Here is a 13,281-nt window from a genome sequence, read left to right as displayed (position 1 = left end):
AACCTCACCGGTTTGGGCGACCTGTCCTCTTGCTTTATGTGTGCAACCTTAGGAAGACCACCATTAACCGCTGTTCCCCTTTCCTCCCCACCCACAAACTATATGCCAGATTCTAATTCATCAACAGTTGCAATACCTGATGTAGCCCTGTACCGTGACCCATACCAAGAGAAATACCCCTACTGTTATTCAGCATTTAGTAGCAGCCTCTGCAACCAGACGGCTACATACCCTAATAGCCCCATACATGCTCCCCCTGGTGTGTTCTTCTGGTGTAATATGACTCTGTTAAAAACTCTGTCCAAAAGCATCTCTGACGGACAGTTGTGCATCCCTGTTACACTAGTTCCCCGACTGACCCTGCTGACCCCGGCAGAGTTCATAGGCTGGGCAGGGACTGCCCCAACTGAAACTGCGCGACATAGACGAGCAGTTTTTCTACCACTAATTGCCGGAATATCCTTAACCACCTCTGTCGTCGCAGCGGGGTTAGCAGGAGGGGCCCTACAACACTCCATGATAGAAAACGACAAGCTGTTACAACAGTTCTCTGTTGCTATGGAAGACTCCGCCTATTCCCTAGCCTCCCTTCAGTGGCAGCTCACCTCCCTAGCACAGGTCACCCTTCAAAACTGCAGAGCCTTAGACTTACTCACGGCTGAGAAAGGAGGTACCTGTATGTTCCTCAAAGAAGAATGCTGTTTCTATATAAATGAGTCAGGGTTAGTTGAGGAAAGAGTCCAACACCTACACGAACTAAGCTTAGAAATGAAAAAGCAACAATTCACTACAGCCGCTAACAATTGGTGGAGCTCTTCAATGTTTTCCCTTCTGGCACCCCTTTTAGGCCCCCTAATGTCTTTACTACTTCTATTCACTATAGGCCCCTGTGTGGTAAATAAAATTTTACAATTTGTCAGAGAAAGGTTTGATACCATCCAACTAATGGTCCTCCGTAGCCATCACCAGCCTCTCCTGCACCCAGAAAGTGAGGCTATATTATAAGACTCTGGAAATCCAAGATTGGACATCCAGTTACTTATGAGAAGGGGGAAATGAAAGGACACAAAGATAGATGTGTACCCGCCCCCCACCCGCTACACCCTTGTTCTGCTCTCTAATCTTTGCACACACCAGAGATTTCGTAAGTTCTGTGAGTACCTGGTTTTCTGCACGTACCAGAGATTTTGTTTTGCACATACCAGAGATTTTGTAAGTTCTGAGGCAAGGTCACAAGACGTGTTTAAGTAAGATAAACTCTTGCTGCCATAAACCTGCTCTCCCGCCTCAAAGTTTGAACCAAAATATCAGAAATGGCAGGAACCAATCATAGTTAGCCAAATCGCCTTGTTCAAACACTAGCCAATCATATATCTGATTTGTATAATAACTCTATGCCCACTTTTCTTAGACTATATAACACTGCTCGGAGCTCAGTGGGGGAGCTCTCCTGCCCGTCTCGTTTCACGAGCGAGGGAGAGTTCCAGGTTCGAACCTGTAATAGAGATCCTTGCTGCTTAGCTTTGACTCTGGACTCTGGTGGTCTTCTTCGGGGAATAAACGGTCTGGGCATAACACTGCATTTCAGAGTTTTCTTTTTTCTCATTTGGAAGACACCACATGTGAACATGCAACGTCGATGTCCTTACCAGGGAGAAACAGCGGGAAATGCTGGTTGAGGGGCTTATATTTGATTACAGCTCCAGACCCTGGGGACTGAGCTACTCAAACAAATAATCAAGGCCTTTTCTTTCTCTTAAGCACCCCCGTTGCATGCCCTGCACATGACAATCTCAGAACTTCCACATGGGCCCTGCTGTGGCTGGCGAGGGGCTCCATGAGATGAAAGGAGGGCCTGGTGCCCACCTGCAACTTTGCTATTGGCCGAGGCTGCAGAGGGCTCTAGGGGGCAGGGGCTATGCCTGGCAGCTGCCATCCACACGAGCCACAGCCCACTCTCAGGGGAGAGTGGTGACAACCCACGCATGAGAGGTAAGAAGTGTTCAGAGGAGACCACGCACATCTTTGTTACAGGACACACAATCTCATCTCAGGAAGGGCGCTGGGCCCGAGGCTGCAGGGTGCACAGGCTGAGCTCTGAGCAGCACACAAAGCCTTGGGGTCACACTCCAAACTCGAAAGAGGAGAAGCCAGCATGGGGGGTGCAGATGGGGGACATAATTGGCAGGGGAGGTGCAGGCAGCCAGGACCACTGCCCCGGTCACTAGAGCTAGAGGCAATCACAGCCCTGCCAAGGGGACAGCAGGAAGGTGGCACTCTGGCCTGGTCGCTATGCCCTTTTGACCCAGGACTCACCGACAGGGCTCTGAGTCTCCCAGACTGAGCTGTGGACAGAGGCGCAACGTCCCCACCTGCTGCCCCCAAGATGGCCCAAAGCAGGGGTGGTGCTCTCAGCCCTTTCAGAGGTCAAGGACGTTCCTCTCCGCGGACCCAGCTTGTGCCACGCTCTCCCCACGACAGGCAAACAGACCCTGAGAACAGGCCTCCGGGGCAGTTTCCCCTGGGCAAAGCCAGGTGGTTGGCATGGACGGGGCTACCCTCATACACAAGACGCCTCCAAGCAAGGCCTGGCAGGGTCCTGACCACTGGCCAGAAGCATCTGGGCCACCTCTGTGCTCCGGCCTTGGGCCTTTCTGTTGGGCTTGGCTCAGCCTGTGGGGCAGCTGCCAGTTCTTGCCACCTCCCCGTCACCCTGGGGACAAGCGGGCTGGGTGTCACTGTCTGAGCACAAGCCCCCAAGTCGCCCGACTGTGACCAGCCTCTCCCAACACACGTGAGCTGGCTGCCGCCTAAAACGCGTCTCAGGCCTGGGAAAGCTCATGAAACACCCGCGAGAGCCTTCCCCAGGCCCACATTCGCTTTGTTTTACAGAAAACCTAAATCACTTGCAACAAATCAACAGCAGGAGAGGAAGGGCCAGAAGCCCCTGCTAGTAGCTCCACCTGCTCCACAGACGGGAGGACAGGCTCGGAGCCCAAGGAATGTGGCTCGCAGGGTGGGTGGGGGTCCTCCACCCTGAAGTGTCACCCGAGGGTCATCCGGCAGGTCTGCAGCTGTGGTGCTCCTCACAGACACCAGGTCTGGCCTCCCACAGCACAGAGACCAGTGCACACCTGTAGGCTGTGCCCATGGCTCCTTCTAGGCAGAGGAAGATGGGTGGGGGCCGCCATTCTTCCCCCATCTCCCGCAGCCCCCTGCCTGCTACTGTCCCATCCTCCAGGTCTACTCCTCAGGGCCTTTACACTGGCCACCCAGCCTGGAAGCCTCCAGGGGGCCACACTTCCTCCATGCCTCCTCACCACACACTGTCCTGACACCCACAACAAGCGGCAGCCCCTACTCCTGCCCGGCCTCTCCCACACCCCAGCCTGGCCTCTCTCACACCCCAGCACCCCAGGCCCTGCACCCCAGCCTGGCCTCTCTCACACCCCAGCACCACAGGCCTGACCTCTCTCACACCCCAGCACCACAGGCCCTGCACCCATGCCTGGCCTCTCCCGCATCCCAGAACCCAGGGCCCTGCCGGCCTTCCTTCTGGCAACCACCATCAGGTTCTCCCAGCAGCCAGAGAGCAGCTCAGACCCTGGGGCAGCAGGGCAGCCCAGTGGTGGGGGTGCAGGCTTTGGTCAGGGGGCTTCTGGGTTGGGGTCCTGGCTCCGGGACTCAGCTCTTCTGTTTTTGTTTCCTCCTTTTGAGGGCGTGCCCAGGACAAGCCTGTGACAGCAGCACAAGGCAAAGACAGTCCCGGAATCCCATGGCCAGAAGCCTACGGCAACGTTCTTTCATGTTACACCACAGCCCTCAAGAGCAAAATCAGAGCCACTGAAATGGCCCCTGCTCCAGCCCTGTCTAGGGTTGGCTGGTCTCAAGCGTGAGTGGCTGCCCCAAAGGGTGCAGGGCACACAGACCTGGCCATTGGCCTGGCAGGGCCCTCAGGACGGATGAACCGGGTACATCTGGGCAGCCAAGAGAGCAGGCAGCGATGGCACGCAGAGGGATGTGGGGTGACGCTGAGGCCCAGACGCCAGCCACCGAGGGCCAGGCTACCCACGTCCCCGGGGCAGCAGGGAGGCCACCAGGGGCAGCAGCTTTGCACCATGTCCAGGCAGGTCCTTGTGAGAACTAGGATAGGGCCGGCTCCTTTATCCTTTGTGGGAACTAGGATGGGGTCGGCTCTGTTATCCTTTGTGGGAACTAGGATGGGGTCGGCTCTGTTATCCTTTGTGGGAACGAGGATGGGGTCGGCTCTGTTATCCTTTGTGGGAATGAGGGTGGGGTGGGCTCTGTTATCCTTTGTGGAAACGAGGGTGGAGTCGGCTCTGTTATCCTTTGTGGGAATGAGGATGGGGTCGGCTCTGTTATCCTTGTGGGAACGAGGATGGGGTGGGCTCTGTTACCCAAAAACAGCTATAGCTCTTGCCATGTCCCCCTTAGCGGATGTGAGAGGCCTCGTCCTAGAGGTAGGTCCATGCAGGACCACAGCCTTAAGGACAGGTGGGAGCCCTGGAGGGTCCTGACAGCCACCGATGTGAGTGCCATGGAACCTCACCAGAGACAGCAAGGAAGGACCCCCCATTTCCATCGGCCTCCAGCAAAGCTCTTAGTCCAAATCCACCAAGACACTTACCATTAAAATAATCTCCAATTTGAATGTTTGTATTACAATATTTCATGCTTTTTGACTTCTCTGATTCTGATGCGCAAAACTATGTACAATTTCCCTGGAAAATTCTGCACAACAAAGGAAAACAAACCTTCCCCCTCCCGCTGCCGAGGGCTGGCCATCACCGCCAGTGAATTCCAGCTCTGCGCAGGACAGGATCGAACAAACCCAATTTGTTTAACGCCAGCGTGAAAGGTTGCCAGAGGGTTCCCTGCCAAGTATTTGCCAACATGAAAGCAAATTAAAGCTCCCATCAGCTAGCATGGGTGCAGCTCACTGTGAGAGCGGATCAGACCGCGGTCTCTGCAAGGCTTCTGTCCCAGCATGTCCAGGCTTCACAGCCCAGAGGCGGCAGCCAGAGGAGCGGTGCTGACCCAGGTCAGCACCATGTGTCCCTCCAGGCCAGCACCACGAGCTTCGCCCCACGCTGGGAAGTGTTCCGCATGTGGGGGGATCCTGCTACCTGAGCAGACCCCTCACACACCGCGCCTTCTCCTCCCCATGGTTCCAGCGTTAACCCAGTAGCCCTGTGGGAAGGGCTCCTCCAGGGACAGCTGATGGTCATGATCTGTGACAGACAATGGCTCAGAAGGTGGCAGGGACTGAAAGCTCTGGAGCCGTTGGAACTGATTAGGGGTCCTGGGCTTGGGACCCCTCCCCATGTTCAGGAAGGCAAGTCCAACAGGAGAGGGGCCATGGTTGGCAAGACTTGTGAGAGGACAGAGCCACAGGAACCCTCCAGCATGAGTGCCCCAGGACGCAGCACAGGCCCCCTTGGGTTCCACACATGGACAGGCAGATCCGCAGTCCCGCTGGGAGCAGCCCACCCCGAAATGCCGGCAGCAGCATGAGCAGGCAGGACCACCCCTAAACGCTGACCTCACCCAAGCAGGGGCTCCTGCTTCCTCCTGCTTCCTGATGCTCCTGAGGCTTCCCCAACAACCTGGGGGTGTCATGGGCCTTTCTTCATAACCCAGGGACTTTCTGATGCAGGCATCTGTCTGAGAGCCCTGCAGGAAGGATACAGGGCTCAGCCTTCAGAGCTCCAGGGACCCAGTGACTTGGCAGGTAGCTATCCACAAATTCTGGGGTAGGCTGGGCAACTCCAAACTCAGGTATGTCTGGCCTCAAGAACTGCTGCTTCCGTAAAGTGTGGCTTTGCCAACTCAAGAACAGCAGCCGGGAGGCCAGAGCCTTCCTCTCTACAGGAAGGAGGGCAGACCCCCCTCCCACCCTCTGGCCTCTGCTCCCACCACACCTGGCCACACCGGGGAGGCTGTGGGCATTGCCAACCAGTGAGAGCTTGCTGACAGCTCAGACGACTGTGCGGTACAGGTCGGGCCCACAGCATCTTGGCGTGAGCTCACGGCCTCATGCACCCCTCTGGCTTGGAGCACCCTGGCACTTGGGGAAAAGCCCAGCAAGGGGCTTGGCCACACCGGGCTGCTCTCCAGGTGGCCCTCGCTGCCCGGCCTTATGGAGTGTGGAGCTGTCCCTTGTCTTTCCTCACAGGACCACAAGGGGAAGCAGGCGGCCCAGGCACGAGGGATGTGGCCAGGCTGTGAGTGGCAGCACTGGGTCCGGAGCCGGGTCCAGAGGCTGTGAGCCACCCCACAAGCCGCCTCCGCTAACGATGGGATGACAGAAACCTGGTACTGACGACGGGGCCCAGTCACACGTAAAACGGCCACATGGTGGCTCCCAACTGTGGTCTTTGACCAGGACATCGTTCACAGCCTCTGTCAGGGCTGACCAGGTGGGTATCCCTTGGCTGCAAAGCGAGGGTGGAGGACAGGAACCCTTGGCCCAGACTCCTGACTTCCTGAGAAATAGAAACAGCCGAACCCCCAACCCCAGCCTAGACAGGACAGTGGCAAGGTGCGCGTTTCCCCCTGCCGGGGCCTAGACCTGGGGTGGCCATGGACTTACCGCCTGCTCAGGCAGCTCTGAACAAGCGGTGGCCACCTAAGGGCAAAGGAGAGCCAGCCACTGCTATGAGGCAGGTGAAACTGTACTTCCAATCTCGCCATCACCTTGCTGCTCACACGGGAGACATGCACAGCAGGGGCCAGTGCACCGAAGGGCACTCGTGGACGGGTACTTGAGACGGCCCTGCCCTTTCTGGCACAACCGCCTTGGCCCACACCAGCCACAGTTCCCGCGGCTCCCAGGAGTCGCACGTGTGTCTGATGGACCCCCAACCCCCTAAAGCAGGCACAGGGCGGCCCGAAGCTGCAGGGCTGATGACTGGTTTCTGAGGATTGCAAACCAGCCTGGGTTTTTTAAGAAAAGGAAAGATGTAAGCTCTTTAGCCAAAACAAGATGAAAACCTCAAAGGAATTCAAATTACTCAGCCACAAGAAGGAAGGGAAGGAGGACGGAGCAGCACCAGGCTGAGGTTCCCACTGACGAGGGCAGAGCGAAGCCGCCTGTCTTCTTTCACCTGCAGAAATCTAAACCTTCAGCTCATTCAGCAGCAAAATGGCCAGTTTTAGCTTGAGGAAGCTGTTTCGGAAGTCCAGGGGTGACAGCTGCCCCAGATGCAGCTGCGGGCTTGTGGGCTCTTTCTTCGGCCTTGTCTGTGAAACCCCCAGCTCCAGCCCCAGGCCCTGCGGCAGGGACGCCCTGCGCTCTAGGGCCTCCATCCAGACACTTGCCTGGCCCATGTGCAGGGCTGTCAGGATGCACTTCACAGACACAGGGGCCGACATAAAGTGAGGTGGCTGCCAGTGAGAGCGCACACCTGCACTGTCCAGGCGCAGTGACCTGGGCGGGCAGGACCATGCCACCGGCCAGCCTCCGGCCTCCACCATGGGCAACACAGATCTACTGGCCCAGCCTCATGGCCGGGCACCGGCAGCAGCCTCTCCCAGTCAGCACCCCAGAGCCTCTGCTGCAGGACAGGGGATGCTTGTGGCTTGGTGGAGAGCTTGGGGGCACACATGGCCCTCGGTGGCCCCAGGGCCCAGGCTGGTGCAGAAACTACATACATGGTGTCCAGTCTGTCCCATGGCTCTCAGGTGCTGGGCATCAGCTGCCATCGGCTGCGTGCCCAGAGGTGACCTCGATGCCCCCCACAACAAGCGGGGATGGCCAGGTGGCCTGGCAACTCCCTTCCGCTCCCTCTGTGCCTGAGCCTCTGTGCACGTCTGCGCCGGCCTTGCCACATGGCCGGACCACATCCCAGGGTAGGAACACAGCTGCCTGTATCCAAGGGCCAGGCATGCAGAGGGCACCAAAAAGAAAGCAAAGGGCAGCCACGACATACTACAGCCGCCGCCGGTTCTGACGCAAGGCCCCACGTGGGCCTCAGCTGCATGAGGCCACAGGGTCCCGGAACACGGGTCACAGAAGACAGAAGGTCGGCCCTCAGTGTCTGTGCTAGAGGCATCCCCAAGTGCCCCTGCTCCCTTTGGAGGCTGCCGTTCTCCTGGACATCTTGGAGTGGCTTGCACCCTCAAATGCAGAGCTGGCTGGACCGGGCACCCACAACCTCTCCTTCTGTGTGGAATGTGGCCGAGCACCAAGCAGAGCATGGTCCACGTTGCCTTGTCTCTGGGCACATGTGTGCTGGCCTGAGTCTCTCCTGCAAATGTGTATCTTGTCTCCACCCCGTATCTCTGTGTTGATGTGGTAGTGTCCAGACTGTGCTCGAAGCCATGAAGAATTTCCCAGGATTTTCTACAAGAAACTGCTCCCCCTGACCGAGAACTGGGCGTTCCACTGCCACATCCAGCTCTCTGGCCCCACAGAGGACAGGTGAGCGGTGGCTTCTGGGTGGCCAGGAGGGGCAGGGAAGGGGCAGCCCCACCCCTGCCTCTGGGGGAAGGCCAGCTGCAGTCCTCAGCGCTGTGGCTGGCTCCAGTCTGAAGGCATCAAGTCATGTAATGGGGCTGAGCCCCCAGTTCCTGTGAGCAAGGCCATGCCGAGGGCAGACGGAGTTTGCTGCGGGAAGCCAGAGGCCAGTGCAGGTGAAGGCCTGGGCCCTGGCCTGGAGCTCAGCCCTAGACAGAGCCAGCATGTCTTGCAGCTGTGGTCTTCCCGGCTCCCTTCCGGGAAACATGTACTATGTTAGCACATTCAGAAGGGCCATGGCATGGGGGTGGGACCGGCGAGTGCATCCTACAAGTTGGGACCTGCCCTACACAGGCCAATCAGAGCCGTGCCCACGGCCTCCCACAGATGTGGGCAGGAGCCTCCCATGCAGGCCAGGGCCACGGCCTCCTCAACGCACAGGCTGGTCTGTCATGATTGTTCACTCCAGTGTTGCCTCTGGAGTTACCCCAGTGCACCTTCCTCAGCGCTACTTCATGGACGTCTGTGCTCTGTTCACAACATTCCAGTTAACAGTGACTCTTGTCTTTGGAACTGTTTTCTGCCAGCCTCAGGGAGCACCGTGGAAACCAAAGCTATTCTGCAGACCAGATGGTGAGGGTGAGTGTGCAGGGGCAGCCTGTTCCCAGGACTGAAGCCATCCTCCCCACAGTCACTACCACTTTTAAAAACAGCCACGCAAGTGCACTGCCACCATGCACCACTCCTCACCCACGCACAACCCCAGAGACTCCGGATCCCTCACAATCCGCTCTCCAGACCTTCATGGCACCGTCACTAGCAATCCCATGGCCCTGGCCCTTCAGGGACACTCGGTGATGAAGCCGCGCGGGCCCCACCAAAAGCAAAGTGTGGCGCTCCGCAGAGTCACCAGGGCATGCAGAGGGCACCACGTCAGGGGTGCAGAGAGACACCTGTCTGGGAAAGTGCTGCTGTTGGTGCTTTCAGACATGTACAGAGGCAGGAGCCAGCACTGCTCACAGAGAATTAATAATGGCCAATCTCATTTGTGTTATTTTGGGGGCTGGGGAGAGAGGGCAGGTTGGAGGTCTTGGCTCTTAGTGCACCCAATCTCCACAGGGTTCTCTGCCACCGTTCTGTGGCATCCAGGACGCCTCGCACGGAACCACGAGGTGGATTTTGGAGAAGGGAAGGAGCGAGTCCCCTCGCTGGCCCCAGCCAGGCATCACGAGGGGTGCCTTGGGTGACTCAGGACTGGCCCTCCTCAGTGGATACCACCTGGGAGGACAAGGATGATAGGCAAGGCTCTGGACTACACAAAGAAGGAAGAAAGGAAGAGCCAGAGGGACGCTGGACTCAACACCTAACTTTTGGTCAGACACTTTGCTGTGGTGGCCACGGCTCTCCCAGACCTGGGTAGGATCTGTCGTCGGGGGCACGGCTGCCAGGTGAGAGGAACAGCAATGTGGCAGGGAGGGCACCTGGCCAGGTGAGGGCGCACCTGGGCCCAGGGGTCTCCATGCCAGGTGGGCGGAGTCACGGCCAGAAGTGGAAAATACAGAAAGGTAGCACTTTTGTCTGAAAGCTGAAATGTATTTAATTCACAGGATAGCCTTTGATTCTGAGTTTATTCATTTTAACTCAGAAAGGAGTTTTCTTTTATGAAATGATGGCAAAATTAGAAGGTAACAATCCAAGCAAGCCTCAACCCCCAAACTATTCTCTAAACAAAACGTCCCAGTGGAGTGCTGGGTCTAAATGCCCACAAGCAGCCTTCACGTTGACATCGTAGCCACACGGGGAGCACGTGCATTTTCCAGAGCGCACTGACCTCCCGCCATGGCCCTGGGAGCCGCACTTCACGGTGGGGGCGCTGGCTCAGGGATTTTAAGGTTCACGGTGCTGCGCCTCCCAGGGAGAAGGCCCCAGGCTGATGGGCCAATGGACAGGGGCTGGCCAAAGCCCTACCGTGAGTGAGGTGAACGCCCGGCCACCCCAGGTGCTCACATCACTGACTAATCACACTAGGAGAACCTGGCTGCTAAATGGCACCATCCACTCACCAGCAAGCCCCTGTGCAAATGTAACTGGCAAAGAGAGCCAGATGGGGGCAGGGACAGCTCCCTGGATGGCCTCACCCTGGTCTCCCTATCCCGGATGGAGGCTCACAGAACCACCCAAGTTACTGTACCTTAGAGCATGCTTCCTACCCTCACAGGCGTTAGATGGTCACTCTCAGGAAACACCAATCCTAACTCTATTGCGTGTTAATTTCCAAGCACACCTAAGCCCCTTCTCAAGACAGAGCTGCAGAAAATGTCTCCAAACACGCCCAGAGCTTTTTTTAATCAACTGCCAGAAGAACATCTTTCCAAAAAAGAAACTGACTGTGTGTCCCAGCATGCTGTGTGTCTGGGGACCTGTGGGGACAGTGGGGGAGGAAGCACGGGGCAAGTGTGGGCCTGGCCACCTGGTGGGCCTGTCTACAGCGATCCTGTTCACACTGACACTGATGACCACTTAATGTTAGCTTTCTCACACTCAGCAAACATGCAGGTCTAATTTACCCCAGACCCTTCCAGGATGCCAGACCTGGACAGTTCTCTGCTCCTGGACATAGAACCTTCCTCACCCACACTCAGGGCCACCTGGGTCCTAAGCCAGCCTTGCAGTCTGGGTGGCCACAGCTGTGCAGATGTCCTTCTGTCTCCTGAGCCTCTAGCAGGCCTGTGGTCACCCCCCCCCCGCCCCCCAGAGATGGGAGGTACCGCGGCCTCTGACTCTGGCCGTGTTTGCTGAGCGAGCACTGAGGCTCTGGCCAGTGATGCCCCAGGCCTGTAACTCCCACCCCTCCTCCAGCTCCTCCAACCGGGGTACTGCATTCCTGCTTCCCAGGACCCCCAGCCCGGGACGTCTAGGTCCAGCCCCTCCTGCTCCCCCAGTTCCTCCAATCCGAAACATCGAGCCCCCACACCGCCCCCAGCCTAGGACAAGGAATTCCTATTCCTCCACCCACCACCCAGCACGGGACACTAGCAAGGTCTCCCCCACGGGACCCCCAGACGTCCTGGAGGCTGGGGAGGGACGGGCTCTCCTGGCCCCTCGGTAACTCGTGCGGCCATGGCGGCCCACGTCTCGCCTGTCCGCGGGTGGGCGCCAGGAACAGCTCTGACACTGCTCCCTGTCCCCAGGCGGGTGCGCAGCGCGACCCAGCCATCGCCCCGCCGCCTACCTGCTTGTCCCGCGCGCGCCGCTCTGTTTCCTCCGCTCCTTTGCGGCCGCTCGCGTACGCTGACGCCACGAAGCTGTCCCCTGCGGCCCGGGGGCGGACGCGCGGGAAACCCGCACCGAGGAGGGAAAGAGACGCGCCGTGAGCCCCGCGGGCGCTGCGCCTTCGCTGTGTCCCCATCTCCCGGAGACCTCGCAGAGGCAGGCGTGCGGGTCCCGCGCGCTCCTGGAGACCCGCGGCCCCGTCCCCCCACCGCTGGCTCCAGGACAGGGCGCGCGCGGGCTCCTGGCTTCGAGGGTCCCGGCCGGGGTCGCCGCCCCCCGCCCCGCCCCGCCCCGCCCATCCGCTCGCCCGCTCACCTTCCGGGCTCTCTCTCCGTTTGCGGGCGGCGGCGGCTGCGGCACGGCGGGGCGCGGGGAGAGGAAAACGACAGTGAGAGGCGGCCCCACGCCCGCCCGCCCGCCCGCCCTCCCGGCCCGGGGCTCACCGTGCTTGGACTGCAGTTTCCCCATCGCCGCCGCCGCGCCCCGCCGGGCCCCACGCTCAGGTGCAAGGCTGAGTTCTGGAGCTGATGCTGGGCGCCCGCGGGGGCCACATGGGCCGGGAGCAAGCTAGGGTTCCGGTAGAAGGTGAGGGAAGATGGCTGGACGCCGTGCCGGGGCCGGGGGAGCCGGGGGCCGCGGGGCGGATATGGAGGGCACCGGGCGCAGAGCGCGGGGACAGCAGCGGCGGCGGCCCAGCACTCTCTGAGCGCGTGCGCCCGCGCCGGGGCTTTAACTGCGGCCCCCGCAGCGCCCCCGGCGGCCGCTGCCCGCAGCGCATCGGCCTCGACCCCCGCCCCCAGCCGGAGCCCCCAACAGCGACGAGGACCGAGCCTGGCCACCCGTAAGGGCGGTCAGGGGCTGCAGCAGAGCCTGGCGGGAGTCAGCTCCGACCCCTCACCAGGCCGTCCTGGGTCAAGACGTCCAATTCCAGAGGAGCCTGAGGGCCCCTCCCTTTGAAGGGGAGGACCCGCCTCCCTTGGCTGCTTGAGAGGGGGTGGGGGTGTGGGCAGCCCAAAGTGGGGGGGGGGGCCTCTATACAGGACTAGTTCCCGCCCTCTCCTGGCGCTCCAAATTGATGAAGAACCAGCGTTGGCCCCCCCGGCTGGAAGCGCCCTACACCCCCTTACTTTGTCTTTGGTTTGGGCAGGGTCTCCTCTGATCTGTGCCTTGAGGGTGTGGGAGCCTCCCAGGAGCCCTAAGCCTGGTCACCTGCGCTGCCTCCACGTGTCCAATTCAGTGGCTTCAGCTCCCTCCCTGGCCTCATCTCAAGATCCTCCGGCTGGCTCTGGAAACCACTCCCTCAGGACCCTGCCCTGGACCCCCTCTCTGCCTCCTACCCTGCTGGGTATCTCGGGGCTCTCTTCCTTATTTATCTTCAGAGGAACCATCTTCCCTCACCTCCTCCTGGAACCCTAACTTGCTCCTGTTTCTGGGACATTTCTCCCTTCCCTACCCATGAATCTCCTCCCTGACATGCACTGTTGCATTGATACATTGTATTTCTCTAGCCTTTCAAGAGCTAGCTCAGC

General features: G+C 59.2%; 1 protein-coding gene across 25 annotated transcripts in view; it reads right to left on the bottom strand.

Annotated features, from left to right (window-relative positions):
- Window positions 1–12,456, bottom strand: part of NKD2 (NKD inhibitor of WNT signaling pathway 2) — a 35,046-nt gene extending 22,590 nt beyond the window's left edge. For all 25 annotated transcript variants that reach the window (XM_073993110.1, XM_065546065.2, XM_073993105.1 and 22 more), the window contains exons 1-3: window positions 12,196–12,456; window positions 12,068–12,103; window positions 11,712–11,791 (exon numbers count right to left, since the gene is read on the bottom strand). Coding sequence is in view for 14 of the 25 variants with exons in the window: in XM_045393488.2 (XP_045249423.2) it covers window positions 11,712–11,791; window positions 12,068–12,103; window positions 12,196–12,220 (141 nt within the window). In the remaining 11 variants the exon portion in view is untranslated. The remainder of the gene's footprint in view (window positions 1–11,711; window positions 11,792–12,067; window positions 12,104–12,195) is intronic.
- Window positions 12,457–13,281: the final 825 nt, after the last annotated feature.

Source organism: Macaca fascicularis, chromosome 6, assembly GCF_037993035.2.
Source record: "Macaca fascicularis isolate 582-1 chromosome 6, T2T-MFA8v1.1".
Lineage (NCBI taxonomy): Eukaryota > Metazoa > Chordata > Mammalia > Primates > Cercopithecidae > Macaca > Macaca fascicularis.
This window is presented reverse-complemented; position numbering and strand designations above follow the sequence as displayed.